Below are 11743 nucleotides of genomic sequence, written 5' to 3'. Positions count from 1 at the left end.
ACAAGCTTAGCGCACGTCATTTATTTGCCTTTCAAAACACTTGCCGGGAATTTCAAGATGAGGGATTCGATAGTACTTGTGTCAAGCCGGGACGTAAATACTGCACGCTGTCTTGACTGACGTGAAAGGGTGTCGTTTTGCCAGACCTGTACTGCAAGCAACCTGGGTCTTTCACGCACGCAAGGGGCCATAGAACCGCACCTCGGTACAGTATACCCGTTCATATTAAGACAGGCAGGGATGAGGGTTGATCGCAGAACCCCTTACTTTAGCTGTGAGAAAAAAAAAACAATTTTGCGCCCACACATCCGCGCACACGCCCGGGCAAACTTATTCGTGCGAATCGACATTGTAAATAAACCGGCAGAAACCCGGGAACAAAGCCGTCTCTGAAATACAAAGACACGTAAGACTGCTAACGAGTAGCGATCCGAAAGCATCCGTATACGTAGCGTATTCCCACAAGCTGCTCGCCGCGCTGAGCCCGGTCGGTCGACCTCTGAGTCGGCTCCCCGGGCGGTCTCTGCGGCCTGTCGCTCTGCAGAGCCCGGCCACCCTCCCCCCCCTTACCGGCGTCCGGGCTGCTGCGCCATGGAAAGGGCTTCTCTGTGGGGTGGCGTTCTTTGGAACTTTGCCGAGAGCCGTGCAATTGGAGTTTTCCATCAATTCGCTGTTACAGACTACAGGCTTCCCTCCATGGGACCATTTAATGCTTTCTCATTAAAACACAAGAACAGAAAATAATCAAATTGTATAACTATCCTATCAACTACCTTGTTGTTTATCGGGTATTCTCCGCCTAACTGGCAGAGACGTGTATGATTTATGTCGCAAGCAGATAAAACCACACAGAAAATGTTAAATGATAACACACATTATATCATCCTTGACCATACAACAAAAACTGTAACCCAAATTTAATTGTTAGGGCGAGCCAATCAAGGCAGCTCAATATCACTCCACAAATTCATGACGTCGCTTCTTTTTGTCCTAAACGCGATCCAGTTTTTCATTCGTTGAATTTGTTCGGGTGAGAAGTGATTTTTGTAGTCTCCAAGAATACCCTTGCGAACGAAGTTTCCTTTGTGCACGAACATTTCCTTATCACTAAACTTCTGACCGAATATTTGCAAAGATTTCAACTGCCTTTCAGGTGGAAGTGCAAAGAGATTTGGTACCATCTGCTTCGCACCGTCGTTCACTTGCTTCTTGAGGCCTTCCAAGCTGGTGGATTTGACTACTTTCTCGAGCAACGTGTCGTCGGTTCTCAGCTTTCGACCGTACTGCTCACCTAGAAAGTCTGCAATCTTTAGCACGCAAGCCACCGTGTCCTTCTTTAAGTCTTCGTATCTTAAGAAAAGGACATTCGAATCTTTTCGGTGTTCGTACCAGGAAAGCAAGTTGTCAAAGTACTCTCCGCAGCCAACTTCTCCGGCAAGGAACAACTCGAGGAACTGGTCGAATGTTGCGTCTTCTAGCCCATAGTGAGGGATACTTTTGCAATGGTGGTAGAAGGAGACACAGCAGTCGTACGGATTTCTAGCCACGTAAATGTACTTGGCCTTCTCCGAATAAGGCTGTTTGTGGAATGGAAGGTGGCACTTGATGGCACCTGGTCGCGCCATTTTCTCCGCCGCTTCGGCACCCAAGAACTCTAACCAGGGAGACATCAGCGTGAATTCTGTGAAGTCCTTCGGGAGGGCACCGTCGTTCAAGATGCAGTACACGATGTACTGAGTCCAAGTCGTGCCAGACTTTGGGTAGGTGACGATAAAGATGTCGTCGGACCGGGGTTTGTAGGACAGAGCGGATCGCACTGTGTCCTCGTCGAGGAAACTGCTGATGTAGAAGCCATCCAGGTCTTTGAAGAGGGGAGGGAAATTTACGTCCAGTCCAGATGACATTTTTGCTTCCGCTTTATCCTGTAAATCGGGACAGAAAAAGGTGGCGAGTTCCGGGCATGTAACTAGTACTGCTCTGTTAACAAGATGGCAAAACTATCTACCAAGAATTCCAAAAACCGATCACAAAGCAGAAAGCGGCAACTTATTTAGCCAAGCCCTACGTTTCTTAAGTTGTTCGCGCTTCTCATTTTACCCGGATCTTTAAAGAAACATCTCCTGATTGCTTCCAAAAAAAGATTCTTAGAATATAAAATAAACAAAATAGACATGATAATCCTTACCTAGAACAAGGTCATTCTACAATTTTTGTGACAATGATACATACAATATTATTATTACTGATTTATGAACTGCGATTTCAGACAAGACAGACTGCAGGGTATTAAAAGCCGTCAAAGACTTGTGCGTGAACTAAAGTGGTGAGTGTGAAAGGAGGCGTACTCTAAGAAAAAAATCAAAATAAACCTCAAAAGTGCACTGGAACACTACTAAACACCGTTTAACCTTACGGTGTGCGGATATACGAGTCCCCAGAGCCAACCTATAGATTGAAGTATGTCACGGTGACGTTCCCGTTGCGAGGAGCAACGCGCAGTACACGAGTCACGTGACACGCATGACTCGTCTCCCCCAGAGCTCCATGTCTACTAGCGGAAGGCATGTGCACTGGATTCTTTACCTCAACTTCCTCGACTGAGCTCGGGGCAAAGATTGGGTGCTGATTGATCAGCAGCCCGAGCCTAACGCTGACGCGACGTTCAACTACGTGGGTCGAGCTCTGTGTCAAAACACTGACAAACAATCTACTTTGTTGTTTTCTTCATCGGTGTAGTCCTCAATTTAGCTACTAGAGGCGCGATGGCTGGATCTCCTTCCAATTGCGGATCCACGTCATGAAGTTTGCCATCACACCCCGCTTGCCCGGTCAAATTTTGCTGAGCTAACGCTAGTATCTGCCCTGATATTAAATCAAGCATGCGGGTTTTTCTATCAAAGGCCTTCAGAGCAAAATTTATTTCATCAAATCGCCAAGTTGATTACTCGGTGTTTTGGTGTTCGTTGATAAGGTCGTGAGATAATGAATGAAGACGCAGCACACTTTATGAAAAGTCAGCTTCTAAATCAGCACTGAATCAGCAACAGTTAGCCTTGTCACGTAGTCCAGCTTTGTTCTCTTAGATAGTGCTCGGTGCTTTCCAATCCACGAGCTGGCTCTGCCCTTATAATAACTTATCCGTCTGTATATCAATTGTTGAACAGCAAGCAGCTTCGTGGCATGTATTAAGATGTTAACGCAAGGACACTCGCATTTAAATACGCTTTATTTATTTATGCCAATTTATACGCCAACGCTATTTTATCGTTCTGCTTCATATTTACAAAAAAATGAATCGAGGACACAGCCCCAGTTGTGGGAACTCCGCCAAAGACTTTCGGGTGGAATACCGCCCCAGATCCAGACAATGTCACAATATGGTCTATATTTAGGAGAAACCAGCTGAACAAACCAACCATACAAATGAGAGGAGAACGTGAGAGACGCATTCAACCACTGCACTACCATTTGCGTTTAATGAAAAACTGGATCTTTATCGCGTACTAGGATCATTCAAAACATAACTTGATTGACTTTTTCCTTTTTTTTCTCTTCATTTTTAGGCAAGGACATCCTGCTCTTTTGTCTACTGGTGGGCAGTACTTCCACCTCGCAAGAATATACTCTCACCCCTGGTTAAGGTCAAAAGTTGACACACGAGCAGGATGCCCTAATATCAAAAAAGAAGAAACAAATAAGGAAATAGTGACGCGAGCTATGCTTTGAATGATCTTAGCCAGTCGATGAAGATGAAGAGTATCATTAGACGTGGTGGGTAGTCTAGCGGTTGAACGCGTCTCTCATGTTTTCCTCTCACTTGTATGGTTAGTTTTTTTCAGCTGGTCTCTGCTAAATATGTTCTACCAACGTGCTCCACTGTTTCCCGTGGTTAATACGGCCCAGGACTAAATCTTCTTGGCTAGAGCCACCATAGGAGCTACGCTTATAATATCGGCACTCTGTTCCCCGCTATTGTTCTAGGCGCGACAATATGGTGCCTGCGCAGAGCAGACGCAACTGACGATTGTCGTGATTCAAATATGCGACTTTCTCAACATTAGCTTCGGTGTTAGGAAGCTCATGTATTATTGTTTTGCTCTGTTGCGAACTATTAAAACATTTGTGGAGGATGGAAAAGCGTTTCTTGTGATTTTAGATAAAGATTAAAATAACTGGCAACCATGATTTTAAGACACAAGATGGATAAGTGTCATTACTCTGAAGAGTAGCTTATTTGGTGGCACTAGTTCCTGTTATAATGGTTTCGCAAAAAATGGCCAGTCAAACTTTTTCCTGCCAAAATAGCCCCGAGGGCTAAACACGGAAAATAATCCTGAATGAATTTCGCAGCATTGTTTTTTTTTCCTCTCCACCGGTTTGCCAGTTGCTTGTACAAAAAATGTAACATATTGAACAAAACGGTTTGATAAATACGTGTGTTACAAAATATTTGCCATAATAAGGGTATAGTACAATTTAAATTACGCTTACTTTCAAGTTCAATAATTAGGTAAACTACAAGATAGAAGTATTTTATAGTCTACAAAGTACGTATAGCACAAATAGTAAAAAAATTGACTTTTTTACGTAAGGAGCTTAAGTTTTCTATAACTCATGCTACTGTTTCTGCATTCAACTTGCAAAAAAACTTAGTGAATAAAAATGTATGTGTTAAAATATTGGCACTTTTCACATCCAATCATGAGTTTTTACTTTATATTGTGAGATCGCAATAACAAACGACGATATGTATAAATATGCTAAGTTAATATTCCGATCATAGATAAACTACAAGCAGCAAAGTTTATATAAAAAAGTCTAGAAAATTACAATTATATTTCATTCTGCGGTTTGCAATTGAGATTATTTATACTGGAGCCGTTTTGTGAGGGACCATTCCGTTCGCGATGCATTTTTCACAGACACGTGGTGTCCATGCCAGTGCATTGGTTTCAGCATAACCCCATATGGCTATGTTAATTTTATCTTGCTCTTAAAAGGTATAAAGATCCAAACGAAATCCATAAATTACTTCTGCTGGATGCTCTGGAACGTAAAGGACTGTTTATACTCCGACGTTGAGCGCAGTGAACACAGCGTAGCACAGAAAGCGCGTGTTTCATTGGCCGGAAACCAGAAACTCGATATCTCCGACATATCCGTATCTCTGCGCGCTGCGCAACGCCACGCCCGTCGACGTTACGTTGGAGTATAAACGTACATTAAGCCTAATAAACAATTTTGCTTTCAAGAAAAGGCTTTCCTGATATTTTTTCTATAATTGATTCTAATTGTTGTGAACCACACAACTGTCAAAGCATATAACCAGTCGCATTAAGATTAAAATGCAATAACGAGCGCTAACAAGGAAAAATAAAAAGACTGATTAGGAAACATTTATTTTATATAACCCAGCGCACTAACATTTTTCCGCCTTAAACTCATTCGCTATTTGTTTGTTTGTTTTTGTTTTGTTTTTTTCTAATAGCCCTGAATGCGTTGACATGCAAACGATTATAAGTAGTCGAATCAAACTTATTACAACCACAACTCTTCTTGAACGACAAATTACAAGTTAATCAAGGCAGCAAGGCTTATTTATGGTAATCAAATTTTAAGCCCACGAAAAAATTTCGCCGTACATTTTTTATAATGCCTTGATTTGTTTTCAAGTTAGAAACCCGTGCCCATTACGTATGCTTAGAAAAAGAACGTTTTAAGGAACGACAAACAAAAGCATTAGGTTACAACTTGCAACAAGCACATTCAACTGAAAACATTCAGCGCTTGATTACAGTCCTCCGATTTACCTGAGAACAAGGAGTTCCAGCGAAGAAAGAAGCTTGGTAAAGTTGGCAATCCTCTGGCAGCTCGCGGTAAAGAATACGTTTTATTGCGGATGAAGTCAGGCTCCGAGAGATATTCTTATCATTGTGGCGGTCATTTTCCACGTTGATATCAGCAGCGCAAAGGAGCATATTGTGCAGTTATCCGCTGGCTTGATGAAGGGTATACATATATACAAAACATAACGATAGCGTTATCTGCAATTCCCCTCCAGTCTGCCTGATACCTCAGTGAGTGAAGGGCAAGGCTCCGGCGCGACAAATAAACAGCAAAAGTATCACGCACAAACACGTCGTTTTATCTGCTAAAGGGGTATCCACACGAAGGAGAACTCCGCGGACGGATCTCGTGACGTCAACCACCCGGGAAACTCCGTCCCCGGCTCCGCCACGTGCACCTGCGGAGCTTTCGTGCTGCCAGCACGAAGCCTCCGCGCCTCCGCCACGGAGGAGAACGGCGGCCCGAGGCCAGCGAGGCGTCAGAAAAGGATGACGTATGTCTCACGTGATGCGCGCTCCGCGGAGGAAAGGGGCGGATTTCTCCTTCGTGTGGATACCCCATAAGGGGTTAAACTGAAATGTCAAGGGCCGCCAACTCAATGCAGTATTTTACTTTTGAGACAGCTGCGTTTTTGTAGTTATTATTAAAACATTATGGTGGCTTCTACCCTTTTTTCAATCCCTTTATTAAATGTTTTAAAGATTTTGTTATATTTATATTTTCAGGCGAAACCTTCGTTTCCAATTATTCGCATAAACCATTCGACGAACATGCCTGGCACTAACCACACGAGATCGAACAGACGAATTCAGTCGTGCTTTATTTTTCAAGCAGGTTTGTAACAATAATTTTGCACTACATATTATATGCCCATATATAAGCCCAAGCTCATAAATTGTGTATAGTGGCTGTAGATATTCTAAAGAAAATGTATTATTTGTTCTGTCCGCTGTCTATAGCATTTTGGCTTTTTCCTGTTGACTTTCTATAGAACTATAAATCCTGAACATTAACTTTGGGTTTTTTACAATATATCCGTGGAAAGATGCACTCGCCACTTGGTTTGTGCACATCCGCCGACATTGCAAATACACCAAGCCAGGATCTCTCATAACACTAATAATTCAGTAGACATAATATAAACAACGCGACTGACAGGGACGAAGAAAGACTGTGCGACACGAGCGCTGACTGGCAACTGACGGTTTTATTGTCATGAAACACAAACAGAAACAAACATAAAAATGACCCTCCAATCCAGATGAAATCACGACCGCGCATAAAAATGGCTTTTGGCTCCTTCACAACATTTTGTCTAATAATTGACGCTGTGCACACCCATCACCCCTAACTAAAAATTCTGCCTCGCTGTCTAACAGCACCAAGGATGCTTGACTCACGCAGGTTGGGCCAGCTTTCCTTATATTGAGTGCCTCGACAATCTCCCGTGCCTTTTGGTCTTTGTGTCAACAGCATGACGACCTTCTCCAGTATCGGGTGGCGGGAGCAGTCCCTGCAATACAATGCCAAGCGGGAGCACGCTGCCCCAAAGAGCTACGATTTTCACGCAGGCGAACGTTAAGCCACCGCCCTATCTGCCCGATGTAAACCTTCCCACATCTGTTAAGTTGCCCCCTAGTACAAGACATGAAATGAACGTGGTGCCTTACGCCACAGCCACCCTTCTCCGGTTTCTCCCCTACTCTCACGCGCTTTTCCACTGCGGAGCAAATTCCACTCAAATTGTTTCGCGTCAAGAACACCACGTCCACCCCATACTTTGAGGTGGCCCTTTTGAACCCGTGCGGCACGCGATGCAGTGGAAAAGCGCGTGAGAGAAAAAAAAATAAACCGGAGAAGGGCGGTTATGGCGTAAGGCACCGTGTTCATAAAGTGTTTTGCACCAACGGGGTAGTTTACCAGATACCTTTCTCTCCTGGAAAGTTTTACATCGGGCAGACTGATGTTCGCATGCGTGAGCATCGTAGCTCTTTGGCAGGGACAGCGTGCTCCCACCTGGCATTGCATTGCAGGGACTCCTCTTTCCACCCAATGCTGGAGGAGACCGTCGCGTTGTTTAGACACAAAGACCAAAAGGCACGGAAGATTGTCCGGGCACTCAATATAAGAAAGGCAGACCCAACCTGCCTGAATCAAGCGTCTTTGTCGCTATTAGAGAGCGAGGCAGAATCTTTAGATGGGGGTGATGGGTGGTGCACAGCGTCAAGGATTAGACAAAGTGTTTTGACGGCGCCAAAAGCCGTTGTGATGCACGGTCGTGATTGCCTTGTGATCGGAGAGTCATTTTCGTGTTTGTTTCTCCTTGCTTTTATGAAAATAAAACCGTCAGTTGTCAGTCTGCGCTTGTGTCGTCCAGACTTTCTTCGTCCTTGTCAGTCGCGTTGTTTATATTATGAATACGTACTAACTAGCCCAACTATCCGTTCTGCTAAAACTGAGTAGTGTTGACTGCTCCACGGCAATAGGTACCCTGCACTTAAAGACAACCATTTGAGAGTAGACCAGCCCAGAAGGTTAAAAAGACTACAAGTGTGTTGGTTTGTCTTGCCAAGACTTTGTACGAAATGTAGTTTCTAAGGGTTCTTGAACTGTATCTTCAATTATAAAGCAATGCAAGAAACTATAATTATTCGACACATTTAAAAAACGTACCCTCCGAAAGGAGCTTCTAACTGGGTTTGATGTCGCTGCTCCGGACTGCATTTTATCATTCTATTAAATCTTGTCTATAAATTTTCTGCAGAAAGATAGTGACATAAAGCATGTTGAGCAGCGGCGATAGAAATTATATAGCTTTTTCATCGTCTGTAGTTTAGAGACCTCGATAGGAAAGGCATTCAAGTTGTTGATACGACGTGACTGAATAGAAAGTTGAAAGACCCGTTAAAAGGAGGATAAGCTTTTTATATACTGCCTGCATTTTTATTAGGGTTTTACCCAAACGTAATCTGAAAACAAAATTTTCAGAAATCTGTATTCAGAAATGAAATGTTATGTTCAATATAATTCGATGTACTGGTTACGTGAAGACATTCACTTCTTCAAAGTTTTTTTTTTTTTTTTCAAAGTTTTGATGCTCTTCAAAGCGTAAGATTTTTTTAAAAATATAAGTTCAATTTTTTTTCATCACCAGGAACCTCTAGTAACAAATTTCTTTTATCGTACTCCTACTTGGTGAACATTTGTAGAAGAAATGAGCACAGTGTTTCACAAATATAATTTCAGTGAGATAGTACGCAATGTTAACGGTGTGTTTGGCTTGCTGATTTTCAGAAATACTCAAATGACAGCTACGTTTTCCAAAGTTTATTTAAAGCAAACATCTCAAAAGTTTATTTAAAGCAGAGACATTTACTATACTCGTAGACAACTTTCTGCGACTATATAGTTGAGGTCACAGGCGCAGGGAAGTCGAGTAACTTGGACGCCACTTAATGCGGTACATGGGCGCTCTTCACTCCTCCTTAAATACCACAGAAAGTTGTCCATAAGTGTAAATAGCCTCACGGATCATCAGACAGGATATAAGTTGAAAGATGGGTTTTCTCATTTGTGAAAGCTCTCTGCAAGCTTGATTCATAGTGTTCGCTAAGCACATAAGTGTGTGAACACTGTGAGTTGAGCACCATAATATCAAACGTACGCGTCTGCTAATACCAGATGACCTGTCTTAAACGTTTTACATCTCTCCGCTAGTAGCTATTGCGAATGTCCGCATCTTTAAGCAGTATTGATCATCAAGAGCCTTCAGAAATCTTACATGTGATAATGCCTCAATCAAGAAAGCATTATTTTTCATGGCAGCAAATAACTTCCAGCTTCTCACAGTCTTGTTCAATATTTTATTTTGCAGGTTAACTATTCCTACCATTCTTTTTTTATTTGGCCCGCTCCGTATTCGTTTAGCGCTAAACCGGCCACTTGTAGGATACGTTTGTCGACCCTAGACCTTGAGCTATTGCGTTTAGAAGAATGACGCAAAAACCTCGATACTGGGGACACCTAGCAGCGTATTCCGTGACTAAAAAGCATATGCACCGCAAATTTAAAATTCCTAATACTTCGGCGTACCTCCATTTCTTTTTTTTTTTTTTCAAATTGGGCAGTTTTTGTGTAGTATAGAAAAATGGCCCTAGCCACATACAAGTGTTATGATTCAGAGGCACTTTTTTGCCAAGGAATGAATATTTGTATTTAACTAAAAGAAAACAACGTTATCCCGAAATACGAATCCACCGGAATGTTATCGTGGAAGCCCAATATCAATCCACAAATTCATAACGTCGCTTTCTTTTGTCTTAGACACGATTCGCTCCTTCATCCGTCTAATCTGTTCAGCCGAGAAGAGGTTTTTGTAGTCCCCAAGGACACCCTTGCGAAGAAGTTCATGCTTGAGCTCCAACTTCGGTCTTCCGCCAGATCTTTGACTGTAAACTTGCAAAGACTTAAACTGTCTCTCAGGGGGAAGTGAGAAAAGATCATGCATCAGGGTTTTCACGCCGTCATTGACTGTTTTTTTCAGGCTTTCAAAGCTGGTGGCTTTCACGACTTTGTCGAGGAGCACGTTGTCATGTCTCAGCTTTTGACCGTACTCTTCACCGAGGAAGTCAGCGATCTTGAGCACCCAAGCCTTTATGTCCTTTTGTAAGTCTTCGTACCTGAAGAACAAAACATTTGAATTGTTTCGGTGCTTGTAGAGAGATAGCAAGTGGTCAAAATAGTCTCCGTAGCCAACTTGGCCACTTAAAAACAAATCTAAAAATGTATCAAACGGTGCGTCTTCAAGCCCATTGCTAGGGATGCCTCTAGCGTGGTGATAGAAGGAGACGGAGACGTCATACGGGTTTCTAACCACAAATATGTACTTCGCGTTCTCAGAGTAAGGAAGCTTATGGAAGGGAAGATGGCATTTGATGACGCCTGGGCGGACCATTTTTTCTGCAGCCTCGGAGCCCAAGAACTCAAGCCAAGGTGACCTTAGAAAGAATTCTGTGAAGTCCTTGGGAAGGACACCGTCATACAAGATGCAATGGACAATGTACTGTGTCCATGTTGTTCCACATTTAGGGTACGTGACAATAAAGATGTCGTCGGACCGGGGCTTGTAAGACATAGCGGATTGTACGGTGTCCTCGTCCTGGAAGATGCTCATGTAGAAGCCATCCAGGTTCTTGAAAAGAGAACTGGCATTCACATTTGGTGCAGCTGACATCTGTTCCAGAGGTTTCTCCTGTAATTATAGATAGAACAATAGTTGCACTCTGTGCCGATTGCACCCTAGCCATCTAATCTTGAAATAATATCATCACCCCCCCCCCCGTCAGCTCAATATATTGGGGGAAATGTACGAGAAAAAAATGAAAGATCAAATATGGAATCCTTAGTTCCAAACTTTTTATAATGCGAAGGATAACACCCAACATTATTCCGGTATTGGGTAGTGAAAGCTTAGTTGGCACAAAATATTTTTCACTGACAAAACAAACCCCAAGCACTATTTACACAGGTGCACATTGATTAGCATAATTTACATAATATCATTATTGTCCACTACATTGAAAATGTTGAAAAATAAAATATTCATTCAATAATTAATATTGCCAAGCCAGGTTTTGGCTGAACACTATTAAATGTCCGCGGCGCAACGCGGCATTGAACATCGCCGTAATTAGGCCCAGAAGAAGTCTGTGTAAAATACTCTTTTTTAAAGTAAATGCTTGAAAAAAATGTTATTTATCGGGTCGCTGTTGAGACGAGATAATCACTAACTTTGAGCCCAATAACACAACTTTGAAGGACATTATAGCAACACCTTTGTCTTACAGCGTTCTGTTTATTTGATTAAAAACTTGTGAGGCTTCAAAATATGTAGAAC

The 11743-nt window shown here is 42.6% G+C and overlaps 2 protein-coding genes across 2 annotated transcripts; both read right to left on the bottom strand.

Annotated features, from left to right (window-relative positions):
* Nucleotides 1–902: 902 nt before the first annotated feature.
* LOC115331448 (sulfotransferase 1C2) lies at nt 903–6165 on the bottom strand. The gene is made up of 2 exons (XM_040205871.3): nt 5811–6165; nt 903–1922 (listed from the first exon to the last, which is right to left on the bottom strand). The coding sequence occupies exons 1-2, from the start codon at nt 5976–5978 to the stop codon at nt 939–941; spliced, it is 1152 nt and encodes a 383-aa protein (XP_040061805.2). The 5' UTR covers nt 5979–6165; the 3' UTR covers nt 903–938.
* A 3946-nt stretch (nt 6166–10111) lies between these two features.
* LOC115322027 (sulfotransferase ssu-1-like) lies at nt 10112–11080 on the bottom strand. Its single transcript, XM_040205869.2, has one exon. It carries the CDS (start codon nt 11078–11080, stop codon nt 10112–10114), a length of 969 nt encoding a protein of 322 aa, XP_040061803.1.
* Between the last annotated feature and the right edge of the window lie 663 nt (nt 11081–11743).

This window comes from Ixodes scapularis, unplaced genomic scaffold, assembly GCF_016920785.2.
Source record: "Ixodes scapularis isolate PalLabHiFi unplaced genomic scaffold, ASM1692078v2 PGA_scaffold4__175_contigs__length_147842914, whole genome shotgun sequence".
In the NCBI taxonomy this organism is placed as follows: domain Eukaryota; kingdom Metazoa; phylum Arthropoda; class Arachnida; order Ixodida; family Ixodidae; genus Ixodes; species Ixodes scapularis.
This window is presented reverse-complemented; position numbering and strand designations above follow the sequence as displayed.